This window comes from Penicillium bovifimosum (assembly GCF_028826915.1).
Source record: "Penicillium bovifimosum strain IBT 22155 chromosome Unknown utg000006l_segment0_segment0, whole genome shotgun sequence".
NCBI classification, from domain to species: domain Eukaryota; kingdom Fungi; phylum Ascomycota; class Eurotiomycetes; order Eurotiales; family Aspergillaceae; genus Penicillium; species Penicillium bovifimosum.
In genome coordinates, this window is record NW_026622715.1 from 2,367,128 (window position 1) to 2,382,309 (window position 15,182).

The 15,182-nt window shown below is 51.5% G+C and overlaps 5 protein-coding genes across 5 annotated transcripts; 3 read left to right on the forward strand and 2 right to left on the reverse strand.

Annotated features, from left to right (window-relative positions):
- Positions 1–132: 132 nt before the first annotated feature.
- Positions 133–2,998, forward strand: N7515_008534 (SMP domain-containing protein; the record flags this gene model as incomplete). Its single annotated transcript, XM_056669278.1, has 2 exons — positions 133–602; positions 676–2,998. The coding sequence occupies 2 exons, from the start codon at positions 133–135 to the stop codon at positions 2,996–2,998; spliced, it is 2,793 nt and encodes a 930-aa protein (XP_056519108.1).
- A 741-nt stretch (positions 2,999–3,739) lies between these two features.
- N7515_008535 (putative cytoskeleton assembly control protein Sla2) lies at positions 3,740–7,621 on the forward strand (the record flags this gene model as incomplete). The annotated part of the gene is made up of 12 exons (XM_056669279.1): positions 3,740–3,747; positions 3,805–3,851; positions 3,919–3,936; positions 4,037–4,112; positions 4,198–4,355; positions 4,453–4,533; positions 4,589–4,646; positions 4,698–4,882; positions 4,944–5,989; positions 6,043–6,192; positions 6,251–7,465; positions 7,535–7,621. 12 exons carry the CDS (start codon positions 3,740–3,742, stop codon positions 7,619–7,621), a joined length of 3,129 nt encoding a protein of 1,042 aa, XP_056519109.1.
- Positions 7,622–9,257: 1,636 nt separating this feature from the next.
- Positions 9,258–10,324, reverse strand: N7515_008536 (HMG-box domain-containing protein; the record flags this gene model as incomplete). Its single annotated transcript, XM_056669280.1, has 3 exons — positions 9,258–9,718; positions 9,770–10,095; positions 10,143–10,324. The coding sequence occupies 3 exons, from the start codon at positions 10,322–10,324 to the stop codon at positions 9,258–9,260; spliced, it is 969 nt and encodes a 322-aa protein (XP_056519110.1).
- A 1,610-nt stretch (positions 10,325–11,934) lies between these two features.
- N7515_008537 (HMG-box domain-containing protein) lies at positions 11,935–13,001 on the forward strand (the record flags this gene model as incomplete). The annotated part of the gene is made up of 3 exons (XM_056669281.1): positions 11,935–12,116; positions 12,164–12,489; positions 12,541–13,001. The coding sequence occupies 3 exons, from the start codon at positions 11,935–11,937 to the stop codon at positions 12,999–13,001; spliced, it is 969 nt and encodes a 322-aa protein (XP_056519111.1).
- Positions 13,002–14,115: 1,114 nt separating this feature from the next.
- N7515_008538 (uncharacterized protein) lies at positions 14,116–15,064 on the reverse strand (the record flags this gene model as incomplete). The annotated part of the gene is made up of 3 exons (XM_056669282.1): positions 14,116–14,202; positions 14,270–14,795; positions 14,883–15,064. 3 exons carry the CDS (start codon positions 15,062–15,064, stop codon positions 14,116–14,118), a joined length of 795 nt encoding a protein of 264 aa, XP_056519112.1.
- Positions 15,065–15,182: the final 118 nt, after the last annotated feature.

A 15,182-nucleotide genomic window follows, 5' to 3' on the forward strand; every position in this document is an offset into this window, starting at 1 on the left:
CTCGTCTTATCGCGCTCGTTTCAACCTGGAGCCGGTCTCTTATCCTTGTCTCGTGTTCTTTATCTGCAGTTGGAGGTCGCTCTCCCAAACTATGGAGCTTTCGACCCTCCCGCATTGATCGACTGGTTCCCGATGGGTTCGCTCGCTAGTTTCCTCTTCGTTTACGCCCTCGGTGGAATCACCTTCATTCCACTTGTAATTTCTCTAATCCTCCTCCATGCATACCTGACCCTTCCGTCTGCGCCGGAATCGCAGCAGTCATGCACGAAAACACCTGATCCCCTCCGCCGGCCTACCGATGACGACTCTAGTCTCAAGTCCGGCACCGACCAGCTGGCGGAGAAGTTCCACAGTACCCATGAGTCCGACGTTGCAGCTGGATACTTCGCCGTCTGCCGCGAATATGTTCCCGGTGGTGTGAATGGGAAACCTCCCGAGAGAACGACCCCTGCAGGGGAAGTCGTTGCGGCCGAAAGTCCCAGCGTCTACCAGACTATGTATCGGAGTCTGTTTGACCGGAAGCAAGCGCCCAGCATTGACCCGGCGAAGGCGAACGGCAAGACTGTCAAGCGCGCGCGGAATGTGTTCTACATCGTTCTTCGGTATGCATCTCTATCCAGAGACCTAGGTTGTTGTCTGGCCGCTGATTGCTGACCTTGATTGCTATTCCTTCAGACATGGCCACTTGATGCTTTATGACGATGCGAATCAAGTGGAGGTGCGATATGTTATTTCGCTCGCTCACCACGTTGTCAGCATATATGACGGCGGAGAGGGGGACATACCAGAAGGAGAGCTGTGGCTCAAACGGAACGCCATCTGCCTCTCACGGCGACTGGCATCGCTGGGGGACCTAGGCGGACCGACTCCGCCGTTTTATCTCTTCTCTGAAAACTTATCCGAGAAGGAGGACTTCTACATCGCCATGCTCCAAAACCAAACCCGGCTGCAAGACTTGGCTGATCGCCCGCCCAAACACCAGGAGTTCGACACCAAGCATATTGTCACATTGGTTCAACGCCTGCACTCCTCCGAAGAGCAGTTGCAGACGCGCTGGATCAATGCTTTCCTTGGAAGATTGTTCTTAGCGCTGTACAGGACGCCTGAATTGGAAGCATCTGTGCGCAGCAAAATTGTCAAGAAGATATCTCGCGTCAACAAACCTAACTTCATCAGCAAGATCGGCTTGCAGAAGATTGACATGGGCGAAGGTGCTCCATTCATTACGAATCCAAGGTTGAAGGACTTGACGGTTGACGGTAATTGCTGCGTGGAAGCCGATTTGCAGTACACTGGGAACTTCCGGCTCGAGATATCCGCAACGGTACGCATTGACCTGGGACAACGATTCAAGGCGAGAGAGGTCGATATCGTTCTTGCCGTTGTCTTGAAAAAGCTCGAAGGCCATCTGCTAGTACGATTCAAACCTCCACCGAGCAATCGCATCTGGATGTCTTTCGAAACCACACCTAAGATGGAAATGGACATCCAGCCTATCGTCAGCTCGAAGCAAATCACGTACAGTCTGATCCTGCGCACCATCGAGAGTAAAATCCGCGAAGTGGTGGCAGAGAGCATCGTTCTGCCTTTTTGGGATGACATTCCATTCCACGATACCCTCGGCCAGGCTTTCCGTGGCGGTATTTGGCAGCGTGATACTCCAGAGGCGAGTGACAAGGTAGAAATACCAGAGATACCCGACGAGTCCGGGGAGGCTCCTCCACCGAAGAGCGGCGGTGGTGATCCCGCCGAAGTTCTCAAGCCCAAGGATGATCGCACGATGAGCATGCCTGTCCTTTCTGAGCCCATGACAACCAAGGATAAATTGCGCAAAGGCCTGAAACATTCGCTATCGGACCTGCAATCAAAGGATGCCACTGCAACTTCCACTGGTATCGATCGCCCGGACAGCGCGCCGCTGCCTCGGGCCATCCGGTCGCCGACTTTAGCACATACCGCAGACCCAGTGGTCACTGCAGACAACGCCAGCGTCGATAAGATTATTTCGGAAAGCAAAGGCGATGAAAAGAGCCACGCAGCCAGTGCGATGATCGAGATCTCAAGCCGATCGCCACCTACATCTCCCAACCGGACTCCGGGCACCTCACCTCCCACAGCTGGCCTGATGATGCCGGAAAATGCGGTTCATAGCCGCGAGTCATCCATTGCGGAGTCTATAGACAGCTCTAGCTTTGCTCGCGACAATGTTATCCAAAGACCTTCTTCTACACGCATGGAGAGCGGGTCCTTCTCCAGCCTGAGAAGTTCTAGAGGTAGTTCCTCGACCTCTGTCGTCAGCGACACGACTCGAAGGCGCAGTACAATTGAGAGCATCATCGATACTGCCAAATCGTCTGATGACAAGTTCTCCGGCTCTATGACTCTTGGGCAAGCCACTGCTGCCGCTAAGAAGTGGAGTCTAAGCGTGTTTGGTAAAGGCGACTCAAGCACCGGCCAAGCGTCATCGCGGACTCCCCAAGGGATGCCTACCCAACCAATTGGTCGTGGACATCCTCATCCACCACCTGGCACACCCTTACCGCGTCCAGACAAATATGCTTTGAAGAGAAACGCGGAGACTTTGCCCAAGCGTAAACCTGTGGCAGCGCACACCGTGCCTGAACGCCCCAAGACGGCTGAACGCTCCAAGGCGACAGAGCAGCCTCTTTCACCATCGCCTTTGCCTCGCAGAAAACCGACGGCTCATGGAATGCGTGTTGACGAAAGCATCGATGAGCTGCTCGTGGTGGAGGCACTCCAGGACTCTGAGCCAAATAGCCCAGCGCGTGGGGACATGGAATCAGACCAACACTTTATGGCTCCAACTTCTGCCGTGAGTGAGACGTCTTCGAAGGCTGAACAGCTTGAAAGTGGCCCCGATGACACAAATGAGTCGTCTAGTATTGAGTCGCTGCGCCCTGTTGATCAGGCGCCTCCTCCAACGCCGGACAGCCATGAGGCCTTGTCATCTGCAGGAAGGGTGAAAGTCCCCTCGTAGCGGCTGATGCCAGCGCACAGGAGGTTAGGAAACACAGGCTTGAGGATGTCGGAAGCTTCTGTCACATGCATCCATGCAAATATGAGCATGGACGGTGAGCCGCCTTGCGCCTTCTGGTTTCCTGGTTGCACATTGCACTTTGAAAGGACTGGGGGCTCCATGTTGGGCTGGTTTCCCTGCACCATTGATATCCTGCGCAGATTATACCGACTGCCTTATGTGGATACCTTTCACTTTTTAGCTGATTCTCCGATATTGAATGTATTATTTGACCTGAACTGGTTTCGAAGTAAACTAAGTAGACCCGTAGATTGTAACCTGCATGTAGAAAGCGCTTACGTGGGTACATGACCTTTCCCGAGGTCAGAAGGTCTGCCTAGCCTCTCAGATGTTTGACGCGTAGACAGAGACGCACAGCCTCCATCATCAAGGGATAAAGCCTTCAGTTCAGTTCGCCATGGCCCAACTGGCATCGGCTTAGGCGTCGCCAAGACTTCGGACAGGCGCCAGCTTTCCCGTTCCCCATCAACGTCATTGAGCGAACTCCCACGTGTAGCTTTTTTCCGGTGCTTTCAGCAATCTCACTTCGCTTTTCAATTAAAACGCCTTTTCCGGTCAGCGCAAATTGTTCACATCGTCTGTGCGCTGTCCGGGCTTGAGATCTGTCAACGCGACGAACCTCTCCGACATTCCTCCACTTCTCCCCCCTGAGCACATATCGATAGTACCCCAACGGCCAAGATGAGTCGGTAAGTAAAACGGAAGCAGGATCCAAAGGTTTGCTTGTCTGACAACGTATCGCGAAGGACCGAGGCCGATTTGGCCATCAATATCCGCAAGGCCACCAGTATTGGTAAGTCCGTTGACCGGAGGGGAGACCGACGCGGGAGAGCGGGCGCTGACAAGTTTACTACCACCAGAGGAAACCGCTCCTAAACGTACGTCTTGATCGCATTTCGCTGCCAATTTACGAACCGATTGATGCCGCCTTGGCTTTGCCCCCGTCCGAATTGAGCTGACCATCCCCCGCGACTGTAGGAAAGCATGTGCGGAGCTGCATCGTCTATACGTGGGACCACAAGTCGTCAGCGGCTTTCTGGGCTGGCATGAAAGTGTATGTGATGGGAGATACCTGGCGGGCACGGAAGGGGCCCGTTGATCTTAAGATAGTCAGACTGACATGCCTTCGTTCTTCACAGGCAGCCTGTTCTCGCCGATGAGGTCCAAACGTTCAAAGCTTTGATCACGATACACAAGGTCCTCCAAGAGGGCCATCCCATGGTTGTCCGCGAGGCGCAGCAGCATACCAACTGGATTGATAGCTTGATGCGAGGAGTTGGAGGCGATGGCATTCGAGGTATGGAGTCCAGGCAGGACGATTGCGCACCCGCTCTCTTACCCGAGGATCGGTGACGCATGCGACAGACGGATGTGATAGTAACGTTTCTGTATAGGATATGCGCCGCTCATTCGGGAGTACGTCTTCTTCCTCGAGTCGAAGCTGGCCTTCCACCGCAACCACCCTGAATTCAACGGTATGTCGTTCACGATTGGATGTTTCTACGAAGCGCGGGTGTCTGACAGTCGCAGGCCTGTTCGAATACGAGGAGTACATTAGTTTGAAGTCGATCAATGATCCGAATGAAGGGTGCGTACATACCTGATATCTGCCAGTGGAGAGATGTTGACAGCCACATAGCTACGAGACCATCACCGATTTGATGGGTCTGCAAGACCAGATCGATTCTTTCCAAAAGCTCATCTTCTCGAACTTCCAGTCCGGCACAAACAATGAATGCCGAATCTCTGCATTGGTGCCACTTGTGCAGGAGAGTTATGGCATCTATAAGTTCATTACCAGCATGCTGCGAGCTATGCACACAAGTATGTTATCCCTGGTCCTGGAGCTCGCGTTCAATGGCCCGCTGACTGATGTTTTGCGTAGCCACTGGAGATGACGAAGCTCTCGAGCCACTTCGGGGCCGGTATGACGCCCAGCACCACCGTCTTGTCCGGTTCTATTATGAGTGCTCCAACCTGCGCTACTTGACAGGGCTCATCACCATCCCAAAGCTGCCACAAGATCCGCCGAATCTGCTTGCCGAGGACGATGAACGGCCAGCTCTTCCCAGACGGCCTGCCAAAGAAACGGAAGCCCAGCCTTCTCCACCACCGAAGGTCGCAGCTGAACCAGAGCCGATCAACGATTTCTGGACGAACGAGGCCAAACGCCAGCAAGAAGAGTATGAGGCAGAGCAACGACGTCTGCAGCAACAGTGGGAGGACCAGCAACGACAGCAAGTTCTCGCCCAACAGCAGGCCCAGAACGACTTCGAGGAGCAGCAGCGTCTGCAGGCGGAACAGCAGCGACTTGCTCAGGAGCAGCTTCTCCGCGATCAATATCAGACACAAACCCAGGGTCGCCTGGCAGAGCTGGAGCAGGAAAACCTCAACGCTCGTGCTCAGTATGAGCGCGACCAGCTGATGCTGCAGCAATATGACCGCCGTGTCAAGGAGGTCGAAGAGCAGATGGCCCATCTGACCTCGAACTTGAATTTGCAGAATGCCTCGAAAGACGAGCAGATTAGATCCCTTCAGGAGCAGGTGAACACCTGGCGGTCCAAGTACGAGGCACTGGCCAAGCTATACTCGCAGCTTCGACAGGAGCACCTTGATCTTCTGCAGACCACAAAGAGCCTCAAGCTCAAGGCAGCATCTGCACAAGAGGCAATTGACCGAAGAGAGAAGCTGGAGCGCGAGCTGAAGACCAAGAACTTGGAATTGGCCGATATGATCCGGGAACGTGACCGTGCTCTGCATGACCGGGATCGCGTGACGGGAACCAACAAGGACGAACTGGAGAAGGTCAAGCGCGAGCTCCGTATGGCCCTTGAGCGTGCTGAGAATGCCGAACGTTCAAAGGGCACCGAGATTTCGTCCATGCTGTCTAAGTATAACCGCGAAATGGCCGACCTAGAAGAGTCTCTCCGAGTAAGTAGCTGTTTATCTCGCTTGTGTATGTGGATTCATACTGACCAGTATAGCTCAAAACGCGCGCATTGGAAGAACACGCCAGCCGCAACAATGACCGCCAGGAAGACCTTGATCTGGCCCTTCGTGAGAAGGACGAGGAGATCGAGGTGTACAAGTCTGGTATGGAGCAAGCTCTCATGGAGCTGGAGGAGCTGAGACTGGTAAGTTGTTTTCCTCGACAATTGTTGGTATGAGCATACTGACCATGTTATACAACAGAGCCAAGGCGATGTCGATCACGCGTTGGACAGCCAGATTGATACTGTGCTGCACGGCGCAGTCGCGAAGATTAACGACATCATCGACTCCGTGCTGCAGACTGGTGTGCAGCGCGTCGATGATGCTTTGTATGAACTCGATTCATCCATGCAGGCGGGTAACCAGAACGCCTCTCCTCCATACGTGCTGTCTCAAATCGAGAAGGCGTCAGCATCTGCCACTGAGTTCTCAACAGCTTTCAACAACTTCATCGCCGATGGCCCCAACAGCCCCCATGCAGAGATTATTCGCACCGTATCCATCTTCTCTGGGTCTGTCTCCGATGTTTTGAGCAACACCAAGGGTCTCATGCGCTTCGCCACCGATGACAAGAGCTCTGATCAACTTACGAATGCTGCACGCAAGTCCGCCCAGGCGACCGTGCGATTCTTCCGAGGCTTGCAGTCCTTCCGTCTCGAAGGCCTGGAGCCCCTGCAGAAGACTGATGTGGTTATCAACAACAACCTTGAAGTCCAGCGTGACTTGCAGGCGCTGTCGAAGCTGGTTGACTCGTTCGCGCCCAAGAACACCAAGATCAGCACCAACGGTGATCTAGGTGACCTTGTTGACCAGGAACTGCTCAAGGCCGCAGATGCTATTGACGCAGCCTCTCAGCGTCTCGCCAAGCTCAAGAACAAGCCCCGTGATGGATACTCGACGTACGAGCTGCGCATCAACGATGTCATCCTTGCTGCCGCCATTGCCGTCACCAACGCCATTTCTGAGTTGATCAAGGCCGCCACAGAGAGCCAGCAAGAGATTGTCCGTGAAGGCCGTGGCAGCTCATCTCGCACTGCCTTCTACAAGAAGAACAATCGCTGGACAGAGGGTTTGATCTCCGCTGCGAAAGCAGTGGCCTCTTCCACCAACACATTGATTGAGACTGCCGATGGAGTTATCTCGGGCCGTAACTCGCCCGAGCAGCTGATCGTCGCCTCCAACGATGTCGCTGCCAGCACTGCCCAACTTGTCGCCGCCAGTCGTGTCAAGGCCACATTCATGAGCAAGACCCAGGACCGCCTGGAGACCGCCAGCAAGGCTGTTGGTTCCGCTTGCCGTGCCCTCGTGCGACAAGTGCAGGACATCATCAAAGAGAAGAACCGCGACACCGATGAGGGAGAGGACTATGGAAAGCTGAGCTCGCACGAATTCAAGGTTCGCGAGATGGAGCAACAGGTATGTGACGATTTCCCTTCATCATTGCGTCGCACCCATCTCAGAAACTGACGTATATCCCCCGAATAGGTCGAAATCCTTCAACTCGAAAACAATCTCGCTCGTGCACGCCAGCGCCTTGGCGAAATGCGCAAGATCTCATACCAGGAGGAGTAAGGACGTCGTCATTTGTATCTTCCACCCCTTATTGTCCATGCAAATTCCCCAATTCTCTTCCCGGTAGCTTGGTTTTCGTCCGTGTTGCGTCTTGCGCTCTTCGGTCTATCCTCTGCTCCCAAAGGCACGTAGTTAGTTCAAGTTCTGAATTTCCCATAGCGAATTGCAAAGCAAGCTTACCCAATTCCTCAAATAAGCGTATAGGCGTAAAGCAAGTCCAACTGCCCTGCATCCGAATCCGAGTCTTACGCTCTTCGGTCTATTCTCTGCCCCCAAAGGACACGTAGTTAGCTCTTCAAATCCTGAATCTCCCATAGTTAGTGAATGTAAAGCAAACTTACCCAATTCCTCAAATAAGCGTAAAGCAAGGCACACTGCCCTGCATCCGCATCTGAGTCTCGGTCTATCCTCTGCTTCCAAAGGCACAAAGGCACATAGTTAGTTCTTCAAGTTTTGAATCTGAATTTCCCATAGCGAATTGCAGAGCAACTTACCCAAGTCCTCAAATAAGCGTAAAGAAGTCCACCTGCCTTGCATCCGCGTCCGAGTCTTGGCACCAATAGAACACCCATGGTACATCTACAGCACCCTTCCAGATAATTGTCCAACTCCACATTCCGTACTACCCACGATAGGCCTAGCTGTTTGGTAACGATGAGTATTAAGACCAACCCTTTGGTGGTGAGCACTTGATTTTGGCGATATTTGACGCGTTTTATGGTTGTATAAAATACGATCTTACACTAGCGCGAAACGTGGACTTGAACAATTATCTGGAAGGGTACTGTAAAGCGCATGGTGGCACAGCCCGCATGGCTGCCGCGTGCCAGTCGCATGGCAAGTCGCATGTTGTCGCACGGTCCCAGCTGACCCAGCATGTCCCCTGCATAGCGTGGCATCATGGCATGCCAAGACCCGTTTCCACACCTGACTGGTGGATCCGCGGATGCAGTGCATGTCGATCCCAAGGGTGGGCTCCACTAGCGGCGGCTGTCAACAAAGGGTATCGAGACGTCACCTCATCCATAGCAGACAAAGGGGCGAGTATCTGAGCACTACTTGGGGTTGGGACTTCAGAACCGAAGTGTCATAGACGTCTCAAGCATTGGTAGAGCGAAAGTCCGGGGTATATTGGGCTATATGGCTAGGACGATATGGTATTTGGATGAGTCGTTGTGTAGAGCATTCATGTACTGAAGAATAAGATGCAAGTAGCATGCAGATAATAGTTATTACTGACCATGCCTACTATTCATTTCTACGTTTCTACTTGAATCTCTACAATCTAAAGAGGAGAGTAGGTTTTTTGGCATCTTACATATCTTCATTAGCTAAAGCTATGGAAAGGCCTGCTGCTCACACGGAAAGAGAAAGTTCAAGAAAAGACCCTACAGCCTGAAAAACCTGTCCTTGCTCTTGGGAAATTGTCGTGAGAGAGGTAAAGTAAGAATCGTACAAGTATTCAATCCACCTGGAGTGCCGACTAAGTCAGCATCCAGTCCCATCCGCTTTTTTTTTTGTGTTTTTGTTTTTCGTTGTACTTTTTTTTTGTGCGGTTTTTTGTTTTTGATTTTTTTTGTTTTTTTTGAGGGGGGGGATCAATCGAAGGGCAAAGGATCGTCCAAGGGAAGCCAGCCTAGAACATGGTGGGAAGAGGCATTCCCTGGTTGTCGATGTTCAGATTGAGAGTGCCGTCGAGGGTGACAAGATTGTCACCGGAGGTCAGATCGTTGGCCATGGAGATAAGCTCAGTTTGGCTGTAGCTATCTGGTTCAGGCGCAACTCCATTCGGACCCCAGAGAAGTCCTTTGTCGTTCAGCATGCCCACAAGCTTATCATCGATTTCAATGTACCAATCTTTCCCAATGCGCTCGGAAGACTCTAGTGCATGCTGGAAAGCGGGCTCCTGATCAACGTAACGAATCGTTTCAGCATTGGCACGTGGGCCACGGCGCTTCCGCTCCGAGGGGCGACGAGGAGCATACTGATAATTCGGATGTTTAACTGCGTGCTCGCGCTTCAGCTGATCAGCCAACCGAGTGTAGCGTTCACGAACTTCAGGGCGCTCGTTCTTCCAGCGATTGCCAAGGATTCGAGCTTGTTCAGATGTTAGCTTAGCTCACATGCACTCACGCAGAGATAACTCACAGATTTCGTTGTTGGACACGCCGGGATTGGACTCTTTGACAATATGGTGGTTGGCCTGACGATACAGAATAAAGCAATTCGGCGGACGAGGGACATGGGCGGCGGCAGCAGCACCGGGAACGGGAAGACTCGGGAGTGTACCCAGGTCGGCAGACCGGTAAATAGACTGGCTGACCAGTTTGTGGTCTTTGAAGCTGATAGGAATCTCAGCATCTCGCAGTTCCTGAGCCGGCGTCCTCTCATTGAGGTACTCGTCTGTGGTGCTAAGGCGCCAGGCGTCCAAAGACTCGTCGAAGTGCATGTAAGCAACTCCATTGTTCATATTGCTGTCATGGTCAGTAATATAAGCAAAAGATTTGAGACTCAGACTCACGCCAATCGCTTGTGCATTTCCTGGAGGTTATCCATGCCGAGGACATTCTCGACGATGTTATCGGGGACAAGGATTTGACCCTCAGCGGCCTCGATGTTCTGCATTGCCTCACACCAAAGGATCTCGAGGCAACGGCTAGGAGGCATATCGTTGGGGTCATTAGTAAGTGGAGAAGTGAACATCTTGAATGACACGCCAGCAATGGAAGTAAAGAAATGCTAGAGAAGGATATGGAGTGATGAGTGGAAGATGGGAGTAGGGAGCGGGTTGAAGAAGTCGAAAGGGGGTGAAGAGAAGAAGAAGAAGAAGAAGAAAGGAAAAACAAAGGGAGAAGACAAATAAATAAATAGTCGAGGGGGTACTGTGGTGGCCGGTGGTGGTTTCTTTCTTTCTTTGTTTCTTTGTAGGGCTCCGCACGAATTTCGAACTGTTCGAAGTTCGCGAACTGTTCGAAAAAAATGGCGAATTCGAACCTTGACTATCGGGGTTCGAACCCATGGCCGATTCGATTCGAGGTGTTCGCGAACAAGGTCGAGGTGTTCGCGAACAAGGTCGAGGTGTTCGCGAACAAGTTCGAGGTGTTCGCGAACTTCCGATCTAGCCTTATTAGGAAAGGGTTAGTGTAGATCACATGTGTGCCCTCCGCATAGCCCTACCCCTACAACCTCGGAAGGATTTCACCCTCCTATTATAGCAAATGTTCGCGAATTGTTCGAATCGAACTCGAATTCACCCAAAGTTCGATTCGATTCGAACCGTTATTTTCAAAAATTTCCCGAAACGAATCGAATTCACCAAAAGTTGGATTCGATTCGATTCGTGTGGAGCCCTATTTCTTTGTTTAGTGGGGCAGAAACCAAACGCGTGCTTTCTTTGTTGGATAGGAAACATAACCCAGCCTCGAAGAACAAATACGCAGGACCCACCAGACAAAGGAAGTCTAATACGGATGTCATAGGATATTACAGCTCCAGACAAAGAGTGACTTCGATGTCAGGTACCAGTTCGGCACCCATGTTGTTAGAACTCGGGCCGCAGATCCGGCCCACGTGGCGCCGCAGATCCGGGGTTTAGCGCCCGCGTCTACGGCCAACTTTAAATTCCGCATTGAGCTTCCAATTACACAAATACATTTAATCCGTTTATGGTTAATTGGGAAGGGATTCCAGTAAAGCATTGAATAGTTATAAGGCCTAGATCATCTAGTTGAAGAGTCGTGAGGTACCTCCTCGAGATGTATCTCTATTTCAAATCTACTATACCGACGACCATATGACTTGTCTGGTGCTGGCGAACTTCCTAAATCGGAAAGTCTTCAACAGCCAATGGAGAAAAGGAGAGGCTGGTCAGTAGCAAATACGGCAAGAAATATAGCAGATTTCCCTAGCAACCCATAAAAGGACCGAGGCTGGGAAGGAGCAAACGGTGAACAAAGAAAATCGACAAGGCTGGGAAGTAGCAAGTATCGCAACAAATACGACAGATTTCCCTAGCAACCATTAAGAAGGCCGAGGCTGGGAAGGAGCAAATAGGTCAAGGTCAACAAAGAAAGTCGACAAAGACTTTCATAGACAAAGAAGTCAGATCAACGCTTAAGATACCAAGCGGCATGACAGTTCCCCCTCGACTATTTATTTGTTTATCTTCTCCCTTTGTTTTTCCTTTCTTCTTCTTCTTCTTCTCTTCACCCCCTTTCGACTTCTTCAACCCGCTCCCTACTCCCATCTTCCACTCATCACTCCATATCCTTCTCTAGCATTTCTTTACTTCCATTGCTGGCGTGTCATTCAAGATGTTCACTTCTCCACTTACTAATGACCCCAACGATATGCCTCCTAGCCGTTGCCTCGAGATCCTTTGGTGTGAGGCAATGCAGAACATCGAGGCCGCTGAGGGTCAAATCCTTGTCCCCGATAACATCGTCGAGAATGTCCTCGGCATGGATAACCTCCAGGAAATGCACAAGCGATTGGCGTGAGTCTGAGTCTCAAATCTTTTGCTTATATTACTGACCATGACAGCAATATGAACAATGGAGTTGCTTACATGCACTTCGACGAGTCTTTGGACGCCTGGCGCCTTAGCACCACAGACGAGTACCTCAATGAGAGGACGCCGGCTCAGGAACTGCGAGATGCTGAGATTCCTATCAGCTTCAAAGACCACAAACTGGTCAGCCAGTCTATTTACCGGTCTGCCGACCTGGGTACACTCCCGAGTCTTCCCGTTCCCGGTGCTGCTGCCGCCGCCCATGTCCCTCGTCCGCCGAATTGCTTTATTCTGTATCGTCAGGCCAACCACCATATTGTCAAAGAGTCCAATCCCGGCGTGTCCAACAACGAAATCTGTGAGTTATCTCTGCGTGAGTGCATGTGAGCTAAGCTAACATCTGAACAAGCTCGAATCCTTGGCAATCGCTGGAAGAACGAGCGCCCTGAAGTTCGTGAACGCTACACTCGGTTGGCTGATCAGCTGAAGCGCGAGCACGCAGTTAAACATCCGAATTATCAGTATGCTCCTCGTCGCCCCTCGGAGCGGAAGCGCCGTGGCCCACGTGCCAATGCTGAAACGATTCGTTACGTTGATCAGGAGCCCGCTTTCCAGCATGCACTAGAGTCTTCCGAGCGCATTGGGAAAGATTGGTACATTGAAATCGATGATAAGCTTGTGGGCATGCTGAACGACAAAGGACTTCTCTGGGGTCCGAATGGAGTTGCGCCTGAACCAGATAGCTACAGCCAAACTGAGCTTATCTCCATGGCCAACGATCTGACCTCCGGTGACAATCTTGTCACCCTCGACGGCACTCTCAATCTGAACATCGACAACCAGGGAATGCCTCTTCCCACCATGTTCTAGGCTGGCTTCCCTTGGACGATCCTTTGCCCTTCGATTGATCCCCCTCCCTCAAAAAAAAACAAAAAAGATCAAAAACAAAAAACGCACAAAAAAAAAGTACAACGAAAAACAAAAACACAAAAAAAAAAAGCGGATGGGACTGGATGCTGACTTAGTCGGCACTCCAGGTGGATTGAATACTTGTACGATTTTTACTTTACCTCTCTCACGACAATTTTCCAAGAGCAAGGACAGGTTTTTCAGGCTGTAGGGTCTTTTCCTGAACCTTCTCTTTCCGTGTGAGCAACAGGGCTTTCCATAGCTTTCGATAATGAAGATATGTAAGATGCCAAAAAACCTACTCTCCTCTTTAGATTGTAGAGATTCAAGTAGAAACGTAGAAATGGTTAGTAGGCATGGTCAGTAATAACTATTATCTGCATGCTACTTGCATCTTATTCTTCAGTACATGAATGCTCTACACAACGACTCATCCAGACATGCACTGCATCTGCGGATCCACCAGTCGGATGTGGAGACGGGTCTTGGCATGCCACGCTATGCAGGGGACATGCTGGGACCGTGCGACTGCCATGCGACCTAGCACGCGACGGCCATGCGGGCTGTGCCACCATGCGCTTTACATGTAACATGGGTGCTCTATTGGTGCCAAGACTCAGATGCAGATGCAGGGGAGTCCGACTTGCTTTACGCTTATTTGAGGAATTGGGTAAGTGTTGGTTTTACACACAGCAATTGCTAGGATGCGAAACGTCGAAGACTACGGCGATTACTGGGCAGAAGGCCTACTCTCGTGGAGGCTCCTGCTCGGTGTAATCTTGTGTAGTTATCGTTGTTGTTATTGTCTAATCTAGCTAGGGATGCAAGCATGAGGACACATCACACGCGTAGGTCACATGACTCCCCATGTCTACTTGCTAGTTACATTCCAACAGTAAGCTTGCTTTGCAATTCGCTATGGGAAATTCAGAACTTGAACTAACTACGTGCCTTTGGGAGCAGAGAATAGACCGAAGAGCGCAAAACGCAACACGGACGAAAACCAAGCTACCGGGAAGAGAAATGGGGAATTTGCATAGACAATAAGGGGTGGAAGATACAAATGACGACGTCCTTACTCCTCCTGGTATGAGATCTTGCACATTTCGCCAAGGCGCTGGCGTGCACGAGCGAGATTGTTTTCGAGTTGAAGGATTTCGACCTATTCGGGGGATATACGTTAGTTTCTGAGATGGGTGCGACGCAATGATGAAGGAAATGTCACTTACCTGCTGTTCCATCTCGCGAACCTTGAATTCGTGCGAGCTCAGCTTTCCATAGTCCTCTCCCTCATCGGTGTCGCGGTTCTTCTCTTTGATGATGTCCTGCACTTGTCGCACGAGGGCACGGCAAGCGGAACCAACAGCCTTGCTGGCGGTCTCCAGACGGTCCTGGGTCTTGCTCATGAATGTGGCCTTGACACGACTGGCGGCGACAAGTTGGGCAGTGCTGGCAGCGACATCGTTGGAGGCGACGATCAGCTGCTCGGGCGAGTTACGGCCCGAGATAACTCCATCGGCAGTCTCAATCAATGTGTTGGCGGAAGAGGCCACTGCTTTCGCAGCGGAGATCAAACCCTCTGTCCAGCGATTGTCCTTCTTGTAGAAGGCAGTGCGAGATGAGCTGCCACGGCCTTCACGGACAATCTCTTGCTGGCTCTCTGTGGCGGCCTTGATCAGCTCAGAAATGGCGTTGGTGACGGCAATGGCGGCAGCAAGGATGACATGTGGTGCTAAGGCGCCAGGCGTCCAAAGACTCGTCGAAGTGCATGTAAGCAATTCCATTGTTCATATTGCTGTCATGGTCAGTAATATAAGCAAAAGATTCGAGACTCAGACTCACGCCAATCGCTTGTGCATTTCCTGGAGGTTATCCATGCCGAGGACATTCTCGACGATGTTATCGGGGACAAGGATTTGACCCTCAGCGGCCTCGATGTTCTGCATTGCCTCACACCAAAGGATCTCGAGGCAACGGCTAGGAGGCATATCGTTGGGGTCATTAGTAAGTGGAGAAGTGAACATCTTGAATGACACGCCAGCAATGGAAGTAAAGAAATGCTAGAGAAGGATATGGAGTGATGAGTGGAAGATGGGAGTGGGGAGCGGGTTGAAGAAGTCGAAAGGGGGTGAAGAGAAGAAG